Source organism: Beauveria bassiana, assembly GCF_000280675.1.
Source record: "Beauveria bassiana ARSEF 2860 unplaced genomic scaffold BBA_S00016, whole genome shotgun sequence".
In the NCBI taxonomy this organism is placed as follows: domain Eukaryota; kingdom Fungi; phylum Ascomycota; class Sordariomycetes; order Hypocreales; family Cordycipitaceae; genus Beauveria; species Beauveria bassiana.
The window spans coordinates 461842-475430 of NW_007930851.1; the positions used below are offsets into that span (position 1 = coordinate 461842).

At 51.9% G+C, this 13589-nt stretch overlaps 5 protein-coding genes across 5 annotated transcripts; 2 read left to right on the plus strand and 3 right to left on the minus strand.

Moving 5' to 3' along the window:
* Nucleotides 1-960: 960 nt before the first annotated feature.
* BBA_05958 (Fungal specific transcription factor, putative) lies at nucleotides 961-1481 on the minus strand (the record flags this gene model as incomplete). The annotated part of the gene is made up of 2 exons (XM_008601055.1): nucleotides 961-1217; nucleotides 1286-1481. The coding sequence occupies 2 exons, from the start codon at nucleotides 1479-1481 to the stop codon at nucleotides 961-963; spliced, it is 453 nt and encodes a 150-aa protein (XP_008599277.1).
* Nucleotides 1482-2078: 597 nt separating this feature from the next.
* On the minus strand, nucleotides 2079-4498 carry BBA_05959 (PHD-finger domain-containing protein; the record flags this gene model as incomplete). The annotated part of the gene is made up of 2 exons (XM_008601056.1): nucleotides 2079-2225; nucleotides 2285-4498. 2 exons carry the CDS (start codon nucleotides 4496-4498, stop codon nucleotides 2079-2081), a joined length of 2361 nt encoding a protein of 786 aa, XP_008599278.1.
* Nucleotides 4499-5277: 779 nt separating this feature from the next.
* BBA_05960 (phosphotransferase enzyme family protein) lies at nucleotides 5278-5917 on the plus strand (the record flags this gene model as incomplete). Its single annotated transcript, XM_008601057.1, has 2 exons — nucleotides 5278-5409; nucleotides 5492-5917. The coding sequence occupies 2 exons, from the start codon at nucleotides 5278-5280 to the stop codon at nucleotides 5915-5917; spliced, it is 558 nt and encodes a 185-aa protein (XP_008599279.1).
* Nucleotides 5918-6360: 443 nt separating this feature from the next.
* BBA_05961 (3-hydroxyacid dehydrogenase/reductase) lies at nucleotides 6361-8971 on the minus strand (the record flags this gene model as incomplete). The annotated part of the gene is made up of 3 exons (XM_008601058.1): nucleotides 6361-8018; nucleotides 8223-8333; nucleotides 8503-8971. 3 exons carry the CDS (start codon nucleotides 8969-8971, stop codon nucleotides 6361-6363), a joined length of 2238 nt encoding a protein of 745 aa, XP_008599280.1.
* A 1440-nt stretch (nucleotides 8972-10411) lies between these two features.
* On the plus strand, nucleotides 10412-12647 carry BBA_05962 (fungal specific transcription factor, putative; the record flags this gene model as incomplete). The annotated part of the gene is made up of 3 exons (XM_008601059.1): nucleotides 10412-10508; nucleotides 10656-11954; nucleotides 12007-12647. 3 exons carry the CDS (start codon nucleotides 10412-10414, stop codon nucleotides 12645-12647), a joined length of 2037 nt encoding a protein of 678 aa, XP_008599281.1.
* Nucleotides 12648-13589: the final 942 nt, after the last annotated feature.

Genomic DNA, 13589 nt, shown 5'->3' on the forward strand with positions numbered 1-13589 from the left:
GCTACCAATATTGTTCTACACAAGTAGAAGAATATCAAAGGCAACAAGATTACGGACAAGCATAGATAGATTGATAGGAGATATAATATCATCTTATAAGCTTGGCCCCAAGCTTGGCCCCATATCTACCATATCTACCCTAAGCTATAGCCTCGTTACCCATCATCTACACTGCACTGTCGGCGGCGGACGTTGCGCTTTTCGAAAGCCGTGGCATTCGGCATTCGGCATCCTGCAGTAGCTTGTACAGTAGGCCTCAGAACTCGGAGAAAATGCCGCCATACATTGCTACTCATACCAGTGATTGATGGCAGGCACTGCATGCTAAATCTGCCTTCGCGATCGCGTTCAGGGTCTGTTGTGGTGAGCGAGTACTGCAGCTTTAGCCTGCCCCCCCGATCGCCGTTTTTTCGTCAACTACTCACCGACCATTGAAATGCAAGATAATCCTCATTTACAATAATGATTGTACTTATGCAAAGACATGAGTCATGCATGGGTCGCCAAAGGAATTCCTTTCCGCGAGTCCCCGCCATGGGCCGGTTTGGCCGCATGCAAACAGATGGGGACGATGTGGCACCGCGAAGATGCTGCTTGCAAAGATTTGCGCCGTGAAGCCTCGAGATGCTGCAGGAAGCTTGACTACCTCTCAGGCATCCGCGTCGTATGTTGAATCTGCAATGCAGCCCTCTCGGCGCTCACCCAGCTGCTTTCAATCCGATATTATTTAGTACATCCTCCAAAGAGGTATACATTGAAGAACAGCATCGAGTGGAATTGATAGGTCATGAGTTATTAGCCGGAAAAATCATTATCGTAAAGGGGGTCTTTCAGGACAATAATAATGACTTGTCTCTATATTATATTTGCTGCTTGTTACAGGGCCCACCAGACTTTTGAAACACCCAACATCAGCAGTCTTGTTTGTACATTTCTGGATGCATCTCAAGGTCGTAGAAATCACCTCTGAAGCCAAACTCGATACTGCGCGAATTTCCACTCCTCCTTCAAGCCATCGACAACCTTGGTCAGAGTGGCGTGTCCGGCCCACGGCACGACAAGTTCCTGGCCCTCTTTGGTCTTGAGATGCACATCGCCAAACAGCATGCATTCACACTCGCCGTCCTCGTCCAGAAACTTGGCCGGAAAGACCTTTTTCACCGTGTGTTTGCGCTCAGCCACGACATTCCACATTCGGCTGCGGAGCTCCCGAATCGCTATGTTTAACGGGTAGTTAGTTGCTGTCACGGTCATTGCCCGGGGGAGTAGAGTCCAAGCTGCGCACCTTCTTGACCATGGCCCGTATCATTACCCATGGTGACATGGGCATCTTCGGTAAAATGGCTGACCCAGAGCTCGTTGGAGTCCGGCTTGTCCGATATGTGATAAAAGTTGGTGATGAAGGTCCGGATCTCCGGGTCCGGAAGGAGGTCTTGGACTGGATAAATGGGAAAGTATCCTCCTTGCACCGAGGAAGCCATTGTTATAGTGATGACTATGAATCAACAGGAAGTTGGAATTTGTTTGATTTGTAAAGAATCCAGAATGATCTTATCGTAGTATTCAAGAGAGGCAACATCGGATTTCGCAACTCTGATGTGACGGATGACGGCAATGGCGGGTCCCCCCATACCCGAGTCTGCCACCCCACATCCGACTGGCGCATACATCCGACGGGAGTGAGGGAAGCTGGAACAAACATCACTTGACATATGCAACTATCATTCGACCAAGATTTGGTTCCCCCGGCTTCTCATGAAACGGAAACCCTACATATTGCTATGAACTGCCAAAAAAGCAAAACGCCAAGCACACATCAAGTGGCAATCGCAAACAAGCAACCGTATCGCGCCGCCTGGCCCGCTCCATATTCGCAAAAGACAAGTAAGAAAAGTGTTTGCAGCCGAGTGCCACCTCTTGAGGCCCCTTGATGAAGGACTCTCTATTATTGGTGCCGCGTAGCTGCCAAGGTATTTGAATCGTGTACAGAGCAATACATGTGTAACTTGGCCCGCGGTATTTCCCTGTCTTTGGGGCGTGCCTGACGTGAAAGGGCAGGAGATGTGCAGTGGCGTTAGTTACTTCTTAACGCCACGCGCGCTCACTTCACCCTTTTCACCAATGTTTAGAAGCCGGCGACATCCGGGGCAATACCATTTCGTGGTTCGTGCAGGAACCTCTTCAAGTCCAACACACTCAAGGTGGAACCACTCGTACTTGCAATTCTTGCACATTTGTTAGTGACATGGACAAAAGCAGACCAAGTGATTACGAGAACACATACCTCGGAATTCTCGCATTGGATCATAGTCCCAAAACTGACTCCGTTGCAGCCGCAGTAGCGCGGCTCGTTAGGGTCAATGGGGTTCCCCTCGTCGTCAACCTCCTCCATCTCAATCTCCGTCTCCAGCAGCCCGTGGCCCCTGTCCTTCTTGAGGGCGCGAGCCTTCTTCTTAGGCGCGGCTTTCCGCTTGCCAACGGCGCTGTTACCGCCGCTGCTAGTGGTGCTTACTATGCCAGGAGCAGGACGCTTGGTGCGGCGCACCGGCGGCTTGGCCTCCGGTGCTGGCGTGTTTCTTGTAGTGCTTGCTCGGCGCGGGCGGTCTGATGCCAGGGTAGGCGGCTCTTGACTCGTAGCCTTGCCCCGCGACCCAGGACGCCGGCTTGATTCTGCGCTCGGTGTGAGGCCGCGCGACACAGATCGCCGAGAGCCAAGTTCAAGCTGCGCCGGCGGCTGCGGTGTTGCGAGTTGTGTCTTTTTAGCTTCTCGCGAAGGGATATCCCGCACCGGCGGATAGACTGGTGTTATGGTATGTCTCTGTTCTGTTTTCGGAAGAGGCACGGGTGTTTGCGCTGGCGGTTTCACTGGCACTGAAGTGGTCACCGTAGGATTGCTATGATCTGCCGCTGATGCCGCTGATGCCGATCTGGTATATATCGGAATAGGGACAGGTGTCTGCGTGGCCGGAGGAGGGACACTGCTGGCAGGTGTAGCAACGCTCGAGGTCGCCGATGTTTCATTATTGAAGCTCGGATGCCTAGGCGGCGGCACGGGTGTTTCAATCTTTGTGCGCTTTGTGTTTCGCGGCGTTTCTGCCGGCGCGGGTGTTTCTTTGTCATCTTCAGCATCGCCGTCACGCTTACGTTTTGGCTGATTTCGTGAGGCTGAGCGTGATTTACTCGCTTGCTGGCTCTTGTCACCACTGGGCTTATCAGTATGCAGAAACATCTGAGCAGCCTCCCGCATCTTTCGCTCCGATTCTTCAGCTTCTTCGGCAGCCTGCTTGGCCAAAGCCTCCCGCTTGAGCTTCTTAGCCTCGTTCAATTTCATGCCCTTGTTGCTAGTGGGTATGTCTGTAGAATCGAGCAAATCAGCGCTGATCGCGCCTGCAGGTAGCTGCTGGGAACCAGACTCATCATCCGTCACCAGAGTGGGAACTTGCGCGTCGAATATACGGCCTTCGTCCTCGGCCTTCTTCTTCGCCTCCCGGTAGGCTTCCGGCCCGCGCCCCAGGGATTTGAGTTCTCTGGCAATCATAGTCTCGCTGGGAGCCCACGCAGCGTTCTTCTTCATGCGCTTTCTAAGCACAGCCAATTCGTATTGGGTAAGCTGTAGCCACGGCGCATCCTTGCTGCCAATAACTGCATTCTGTGGTGGAGGATTCAGCAAGGCAGCGGAATTTGCGGCGGCTGCCGCAGTCATTGCAGCAGAAGGATAAGAGAGCGATCGAATTGGCCGGCTTAGCGTCTTTGGCACCCCTCTACTGGTGATGAGCTTGATCTTTGGCGGGCCAGGTGTTCTGCGGTTGGTAGCGGCATCGGATTCTTCGTCGGTACTGATGTCGCTATCGTCCGAGAAAGTGTCATATTCAATGTCGTAGGGCGCGAGGACCTCACCAGGAACCGTAATTCTGGGCACCCTGCGCCGACTGATCTTCTTGCCATCTTCCCCGGTAGGGCGAGCTGTGAGCTTTGCGCGGGTAATTTGCGGCGACTTGGCCTCGGTTGGGCTCTTTTGGTCTTCGGTGGGGTAGCAATCCATCATAGCCTGTAGCTTCTCGAGGAGAGTTTTGGCCTTGAAGTAATGGCGGTTGACATTTTCCGACATGCGAACCGCCTCCGTGTGCGCAAAGGTACGCGAATCAACAGCATGCCTGAGGTGTTTTGATATATCGGCCCGAATATTGAGTGGTACAGGGCGCTCACGCGCCGGTATCGAGGGCAACCGAGCCCATGTCGTTGTCAAGTCATCGACTTTAAGGGATGCTTGGTAGTACGTCTCGTCGAGCTTGCCGATGAGGGTAAGAGATCGGATGACATCGGCTGGTAAGTACTCAGTAAAGTCGATAAAATCCGTGACTGTGTTTTGTGCATCTGGATCTGCGCGCGCCTCTAGAGAGCTTCGTAGCGATGCGACGGGACCATCGCTGATGCCGGAGGTGTCTTTTGGTGAAACCACCTCAACCTTGGCGACGGGCGCCTTGTCTCCGTCCGTCATGGCCCCTATGCGCGGCTAGCACTCACAGTAGCGTCACCACAGAATCGAAGGCACTTCAGGATCCAGTCGATTGAATTCCATCGGCATGCGTAGAATGACTGGTAGCTGGTTTGCGACCGAGTTCCTCGACTCGCGATTTGGCTTACGTTGTCGCGTTTGTGGCGCTACCCTTCAAGCTTAGTGGAGCCATTTGGCCGCTTCCCGCGGGCGTTGGCTTAGCTAATCAGGATTCTGGTTACAGCGAGGTACACTAACCTGATCAACAAAGATTTGCCAACATTAAAAAATGGCAGCATTTGCAATTTTTTTGCTCGTCTGGCACTCCTTATTGGTCCTGATATCCCGAATCATCTCGCTGCACCCCCATGTCTGCAGTGTCGTAGCCTAAAGCCAAAGTCGAGGAGATTCATGATGCTGCTGAAAAGGAGGCACAATAGGACGAAGCAGGAGAAAAATCGAGCAAACCAGGCTTATCAAGAGCGACCAGCCGGACTCTCATTGTACCACCGTGAACTGTATAACATGGTCATTAACAAAGCTGCGAACTTTACGACAGAGTGGACCAGCATCCCCTGCTGAAAGCCACTAAATATGACTTAATATTAGCAGGGACCGAGCCAGTAATTGGTTCAACTCCCTGAGCCTTACAGTGATTGTGAACAACTTCACTGCTGTATAATGGCACGAGTTAGTGGTGGCCTCGCGATTCATAAATATCTGGATCGCCGACCTTCTCTGCATCCACCACTACACGACACGAGATAATCGGTCAATGCGATATGAATGTCAACCAGATTGGATATCACCAGCGATTGACTGTCATCCAAACCATCTTAGGCGAATATGAACTGAAGGCGAGAGACACTGTCAACGGATATACTTCATTGGCAAAGGCTGATTTGCGCCGTACAGTCCGAGAATGTAGCACCGGTAGCTTATTTCTCGAATTATGAATGGCCCTACAACAACTTCATATACAAAATTGAACTACAGAGCCCAGCATCTGCAGCACACTTTCCTGGTACGCAGCCAGGAACTGCTCAAGCGCCTTATGGGGGTCTCTCCACTTTCATCATCCGTATGGGCAACTTGAAGGTGCATGACTTGAATCATACAAATCGAGCAGAAGATGAAGCGGCATGCTCCGCGTTGGCGCGGCAAGCTTTGACTCTGGTCGGACTCGGTGGTCTTGTTCCCAACATCTACGCGTGGAAGCCGGCCAAGTCTTTCGAGGATCCTGACGAGGGGAACTTTGGATGGTCTATCTGCGAATTCAAGCCTGACAACTGCTTCACACTGAGGACCTGTTTCACGAGTAAAAGGGGACGCGCTTTCGAGAGAGCTGGCGTGTCACGCAAACATAGACAAACCTACGCTTCAAGCACAGAGACCTATCCATCATCTGACTTGTATTCATAAACGACGAAAGAAAAGTCAAGACACAGACGGTATCTACGGAGTAATGGCTCGAGTAATATGTACAGAGTGCGAGTGATGATCTGTAATGACAAGCGGGATGTATCATGGAGGCTGTAAGCTGTGGATCTGTGGCTGAGTACTAAATTGATATATAAGATTGATACTTTCAGGCCTACAGGGGTCATTTCATAACCTTGGTAGTATTTATTGTATTTATTGCTGGTCCTTATTATAGAATCATTTGCTGCTGCAGGTAGACAGGATCGGTAGGTGTGTCAAAGCCAACAGCGCAAAATGAACGAAATGAACGCACATGTTGATTGATGATTGATGACTTGATCACTATTCATGGCGCAGGGAGCTTATCAGATGATCTAAACTAAGAATGTAGGCTCATGGCAGCTACAGTCGAAATCTCTGCTAAACTTGGAATACTTGTCTAACTAGTAGACCGCCCATGATTCCACAATGTCAGCGAGCGTGTCGTCACTGCCCACATTTCCGGGAAAGACAACATACGGCACGGCTCGGTGGCGGCTCGTCTCTTCATGGCACATCCAAAGAGGCACCCCTGGCGCTGCCTGACCGAGCACCCTGGCCCGACGCATCCCCAGGGCTTTTGTGGCGGCATCAGACGACGTGATGCCACCCTTGGCAATGATGTAGCGCGGTCGCGTAGTGATGCCCCTCGTGAGGGCCACCAAGGCCTGCGCGACTTTGGAAGCAATGCCGAGCGAGCTGAGCGCGTCGGTGCCCTTGACCAGCTCACGCGAGGTCAGGACCAGCACATCCTGGCCCGCAGCCAGTGTCTCGGATGCCTCGCGTGCAGCTGCGCTGACGAGAACCTCTGCTGCCTCTTTTCCTGCGGAGCTGACGAGCTGCGTCACGGGTAGTTCGACAACGTGCAGCTGATTGCCCCTGCGCTCCCGCAATCTCTCAAGCTGGGCCGTCGTTTTGGGGACGGGCGAGCCCGCCAAGACGAGCCCGCCAGACTGCGATGCGGCGGATTTGTCGATGCCAAGATCTTCCAAGGTCAACGGCGGAATCGGTGAGATGGCGAGCCTGGAAGAGACAAAAGCGGCACCTGTTTTGAAGAGGTAGCGCCGGCCATGTTGTTGGGCTTGTAGCAGACCCGCAACAAAGACGTGCATGTCTGCATCCACGACGGCATTGACAATGACGACGAGGTTTGGGCTGCTAGGCGCAGAGAGCAGCCTTTTTGCCACTGCCTTGGGACCCCCGCGCCGGATGTTGTCGAGGCTGATGGACAGAAATGACTCTTGATCAAACCTCGAGCCGCACTTCTCGACGATATATTGACGCAGATTCGAGTTTTTATAGCCAAAAGAAGCATCCTGAGCGAACGGAGTTTGGCTTACAGGAACAAGTACGTCCTCTTCTTTCAAGTAATGCGCATCGTCAATGGTTAAGCGACCACCTTGGGCGAAGAAGGGAGCAAGCACCCAGCCATCAAACTGGCCCAAGGATTCCTCGACAGCTTCTGGCTCTTCTGGCAAATGCCCGCGCAGCGTAGAATCACCGCGTAGGACAATCTCAAAGAGTTTGTTTGCCTTTGCCGCTGCAGCCTTGACATTTGCGCAAATCTCGGCAATGAGATGCCGAGCATCTGCAGATGGCAGCGCACGGGAATTTGTCAGAATGAAGAACCCTGCAGGATTGCAGCTGAATTCACGCGCCAAGGAGTCTGTATCCCAAACAGCGAGAACATTGATGTCATGGCAGGTCTGCGTCCCGGTAGGGTCGTCATCAAGAATTACCAGCGTCGGCACCTGCCCACCCACAACCGCACGTTGAATAGAGCTAAAGACGTCATCAGGATACTTTTTCGGTAGTGTTTCGAGCGTTTCAGCTGCCGGCAACCGCACAAGGCTCTTTTCGGCTGACTGTATTATATCAGGCCGCGTGTTGGCGCTGCCGGAGGAGACGGAGATGCCTGTCAGCTCCCAAAGACGCACGAGACCAGCATCGGCTTCCTTGTCCCAAGCCTGAGCCGCGCCGTTGAGATGCAGTTTATGTGCAGCGGAAGCCATTGATGAGTAGAAAGCGAAACGCTTTGTTTCGTCAAGAACGATGCCTAGATCTTGGACAGAAAATTAGAAAGAGCAGAATGCGGAGTCCAGTCAGCATCGAGCATCTGACCAGTCCGGTTTTCCATGATCCAGCTCTCCATGCATCTGTCTGGATTAGGATCTCAAAACGCAACCCCTAGTGTGCAATGCCAAGGGTCGCTTCAGCCGCCGTCGCAATGTGTACACCTGCGAGGAGTTGATTTACAAGCTTTTACCGACGAAGCCGCGCCTATAACCTCCCTGAACGGGTGTGCAGATTTTGTGGCTGGCCCAGCCATACATAGCCAGTAGCACGGCTCTGCTCTTGGCAAGAGATGAACCTTTTCCTGAGCACATTATCTAGTTACTCAAACCCCATGAGAGTTAGCTGCTGGCTGAGACAAAGTGGCGCACACCAGAAACTTGCCGCAAGTGTGCCATTTGCTGCACGTGCGACACCTCCGCTTACGGGAGCATCCAATAGAGATGTTCCTCGACCCAGACTTTGTAATTTACTTTCTAATATTCGCACAAAAGATGGTGGAATTGTCGAGCTTAAAATCACAACCGTATGGTCAGACAAGGCGTCGGCTCCATTGCCGGAACCAAACAATATATTGTCAGCTTGTGCTGCATTTTGGGCCATGAGAATAACGACGGCAGAATTTTTCAGAAAATCTGCTGCGGAGACGATGACTCGTGCCTTGGGGCCAAATGATGCAAATTTGCTAATTGCGGCAGCATTCATGTCAAAGTCATCCACGGCAAATCCAGCTGGTAGGAGCGAGGCGGCCATGCCCTGGCCCATGGCGCTTAAGCCGACCATGCCGATGGAGGCAACCTCACCAGGGCTACTCGTTTGTGTAAGTTCACTTGTGCTTGTTGGTCTTGTGCTCGCTTCCTCGACACTGTCGGTGCAGGTAGACATGTAGGCGCGAATCAATCCAGAGTCATCTTCTGCGCCGTGCCCACAAGAAGACGCCATGATGTACAGCTGTTCTGCTGCAGAAGCGAGTGGCAGTGGAAAAACGCAGGTCTCGTGCTCTGCCCACCACTCTGGACTTTTTTTAGGTAATAATGTGAGAACTCAAGCAAGGTAAATATGAGAGGTGACGAGGACTTTGCCAGTTTATCGGTGGTTTGACTCAAGGGTAGATACAGGCGCCCGGTCCGCGGAGAGCATCTTCTTGGCCCTCGTTTCGAATCCTGTAGAAATTGCCAGCGGCCGAGACAATCATGTCGTAAACTTGGCTGGTATTGAGTCCAGCCTTGGCTGCCAGACCCATGGCCTCTGTCGCCGCCACAACATGAACTCGTAGCAAGTGGTCGTGAACAAGGCGCAGTTTTGGCAGCCGAGCTGAAATTATCCGACACGCGATGGACAGGTATGCCTGGACTCTGCAGTAGTGGTGACCAGACATTGACTGCGTGGTTTGGTCCGGCAACAGACTGTCTCCAAGGATGAATAGAAGTCGTCTGTAACGGGTACGGCGACACGAATCAAAGCATCACGAGGCAGGCCTAGAAGCCTTGTAAGCCAGTTAGTTCTTCAGCTAGAAAGAGACAGGGAGGGGTGCGCACTGACATGACAATATTTGCAGATTTGTTAAATTGCTAGTAGGCGAGGTGATGGAATTTGCTGAATAAAGAATACCGCTGGACAGTGGTACACGAGTTTTGCGGAGCATCAATGTACTACCAGTCACTGTCAGTGCTGGCACTGGCGCTGGCAATGACGGCAATGGTATTAGCACTAGCCATGCTGGCAACAAACAGTACCGAGTAGAGAAGAACAAACAAGAACAAGTTGACGGGTAAATAGGGTTCCCTCACACACTCAATTATCAGTATTGACACTAACTAGCTTTATAGTAATCGGTGTTTCTTTTTTTCTATCAGCCGCACCTCGTACCCTCGAGAGAAAATGGCAGCCAAGCTGGTAGTTGGTTGCCACACGACATACAGCCACTGTAGTAGTTGGTTATTTTAGCTTGTTATGCACAGAAGCAACCGCGGAGATCATCCCGATAGGTAGCCATGTAACTACAAAGTAATGACTAGTCTGTCTCTGATGGGCTCTGATGGGCTCTGGTGGGCTCTGATAGGTTCTGCTTGTCTCTGACAGACTCTGACAGGCTCTGACAAGCTCCGACAGGCTTCTTGTCAGCCTACCTAAGGTAGTTGCCTAGGTAGACAGGGTTCGTGATTTTTTTCCCCACCAAACGCACCGCCATCTTGTCACTTTAATTATGCAACGTCTCGCGCATCCCCATTCCCATTCCCATCCCCATCCCCGCCTGGCCTTGGGACCACGGGGGCGGCCTTTATTCCACAAGCCCACAAGCTTCTCGATCCCCAGTCTGGAGCCTCTGGGACCTCTGGATATATCCCTTTACCTCTGCGACTCCACTGCTTTGGAAACGCAATGAAGCGGGCGAGGTCCCCGGACACAAGCCCGCCGCCGGCTGGTGATGCAGAGACGACTGCCCACCAGCCCAAGATTTCGCGAAAGATACGTGCCTGTAAGTTTGTTGGCCAGAGGGAAAAATAAATGGGCCGCGCGCTCTTGTCTCGCCCTCCTCTCCCCCTCCTTTGGTCTTTGGAGAGAAGCAATTCAGCAAAGAAGGCAAAAAAAAAAAAAAAAAGTAACTAACGTGAGGTGCGCCTAGGCCAGGCGTGCCAGCATCGCAAGGTCAAGTGCGATCTCGAGAATGGCCAGGAGCGCTGCGGTCGCTGCACGCGCCTGGATCTCAAGTGCATTGTCAACAAGAGCCTCCAGACGCTGCTCGATGGCGAGAATGAGTGGAAGAATCAGATGGAAGCCAAGGTTGAGGCTCTGCAAACCGCATTGGCCGACGTACAACGCCTCCTCGGCGCACACAACGGTAACATGACCAACACAACGCCAGGCACAGCGGGCAGCCGTCATACTTCAGTGTCGCACGTCCATCACCAACCGCAACCGCAACCGCAACCACAACCACAATCCCAACCTCAGCCGCTGCGTGGCCCCTCACCAGTGGTGTCGCAAGGCGCGCAATCCAGCTTGTCGCCGTCGCTGCAGCGAACGGCAACCGCCATGACCAGAGAAAACTCAATCGAGCCCGGAGCTCCAGACAATGACCCCCAGGCTATTGTCAGTGCCCCCATGGCCAGTCTATTTGAAGCGACCAAGCTGCGAAACATCCGAAGCGATCCCTGGGCCCATCACGGTCAACAGCACCCATCGCTCAAATCGCCAGAGACTGATTTCATCGCCCAAGGTCGGGTCAGCTTATGCGACGCTGAATACCTTTTCGACACCTTTCGCGGAACCCTCAACGCCTATCTCTGGGGCGGCATTGCCCTGGTTCACGAAACGCTAGACGCAGCGCGCGCCTCGTCCTCTATCCTCACCTCGGCCATTCTCGCCGTCACCTCTCTGCACACACAAGACGAGGGCCGAGCCTTTGATGTATGCTATCCTGTTTTTCTAGGCCTCGTCAGCCAGGCCGTTTTTGATCGTTACCATACCCTGGATGACGTTCGCGGCCTGTGCATCGGAGCCTTTTGGCTCTCAGATTTGAGCTGGAAGCTGTCTGGTCTTGCCGTCCGCATCGCCACAGAGCTCAATCTCCACCAGTTTTGCGCAAAGTCGTTGAGAGACGGTAGTCGCTATGGAGACGAGGCTCGACTGTGGTACTTTCTCTATGTATGCGACCATCATTTCAGCATCGCCTACGGAAGGCCGCCTGTCATTAGCGAAACCCCGACAATCACTTGCCACGAGCACTTTTTACAACGGCCAGATGCGACACAGTCCGACTTTAGACTCCACAGCCAAGTTGGTATCTTTATTATTCTCAGCCGAGTCTTTCATGCTTTTGGCCCGGATAGATCTCGCATGATTGGCAATGATGAGTTTGAGGCTCTGCGGCGCTTTGATGCTGACATGGGATTTTGGCGCGATCGCTGGAAGGATAAGCTACGTGAGTTGGCACTCTAAAGTAAACACAAGTCCAAAGATACTAATCGTGACAGAGCCAAACAAATATGTATCACAATACCCCTCCAAAGGTGTATTCCTGCATTATCATTTCGCCCGGCTACTGCTCTTCTCCATCTGCTTGCGCGGCTTGCGACCGTCTGGCGTTTATGCAATGTCGCCGGAGCGACGGCAATTCGTCAACAAGGCCATTAGCAGTGCTACTGCTGCCCTGGACCTGATTCTCAACGACCCTGATATGAGGGCATCAATCATTGGAGTGCCGTTATATCTGCTCACGACCATGGCCTACGCATGTCTATTTCTTATGAAGTGCCAAGCACAGTGGAAGTCTGCCAACCTCAACATTAGCTACGAGGAAGTCGTGCCACTCATTGAAGGAGCCATAGCTGTTCTCAACGCCACCAGGCCCTGTGTTCGACACGTTGCCCACTATCTTGGCAACGGCCTCGGCAGCATGCTCGGAAAGTTCAAGGAGCATTATAATCTTGACATGGGCAAGCCAGAGAACGGGGACCAGTCGGCCTCTGCGCAACAAGTTTGGCCACAGGGTGAAATGTGGCCCGACTGGAACGTATGGATGTTTGGCAACGGCGATTTGTCGCAGCAAACCCTGACCCAGGACAACTATGGACTCAACTTTTTGGATGCCCTCAACTCGCAAATGCCGGGCTGAGCCACGCCATTGTTCCCATTTCTACACAGGCATTTTGGCCATTGCCCATTTCTACACAAGCATGATGAATCAAAAGTAGTGCTACACAGTTTGGGGTTACGCAACGCAAGTGCCTGCAGGTTTGCACTGAGACAATACCCCATGGGGTAATTTGGCGCGGAGAGAAGACCGCATGATCACAGTTCCATCTGATCTACACAAGAGAGAGGGGGGGTAGGGGGTCATTGGACTCTCCACCACCACCGATCGGACTTGGCACATGCAAGAGACAACTTTTAGCTCCACTAACACATTTTACGCCACACCATAAAAAGAAACGGATTCGAGGACATTTACTGATTCTATATACTGGTCTTGCTCGTTTTAATGTCATACTGTACATTACTAGCCCAACGCTCCTGTTACATATTTGGAAGCGATTCTCATCATAAGCTGTTGGCAAAAAAAAAAAAAAAATGACGAGCTTTCCCCGTATTGTGCTCGACGATGAACTGCGTGCTCTTCCTACAACGTGTACCAGTGTTCACTTTTGCTACCTTTACACTAATTCTTGTAAACTGTATTGTAGTTGGCTACTTGAAGCCGATATAGGAAAAAATGGGCAAAATGGATAGAAATGAAGAAAAAATCGGGGAGAATGAAAAGACACATCAAGAAAACGGATTGCAGAAAATAATGGGGAATTCTATGGTTCATTATTAATAGGTTGCACATTGTCAAGTCTCACGTCCAAAAGAACAAGTAATAATCCTTGCTCTGTATATGGCGTGCCTGCAATAATATCAAATATTGGCATCCACCACTGCTAGCGAAGCTCTTGCAAAGCTGCGAGTCCCAGGTTAAACTATACATCTTGACATTCCACGTAAACATTTCTACTCCAGCTTGCCCGCTCAAACATTTTTAGAACAAAAAGAAAACATCTCGGAGCAATGAAATTTC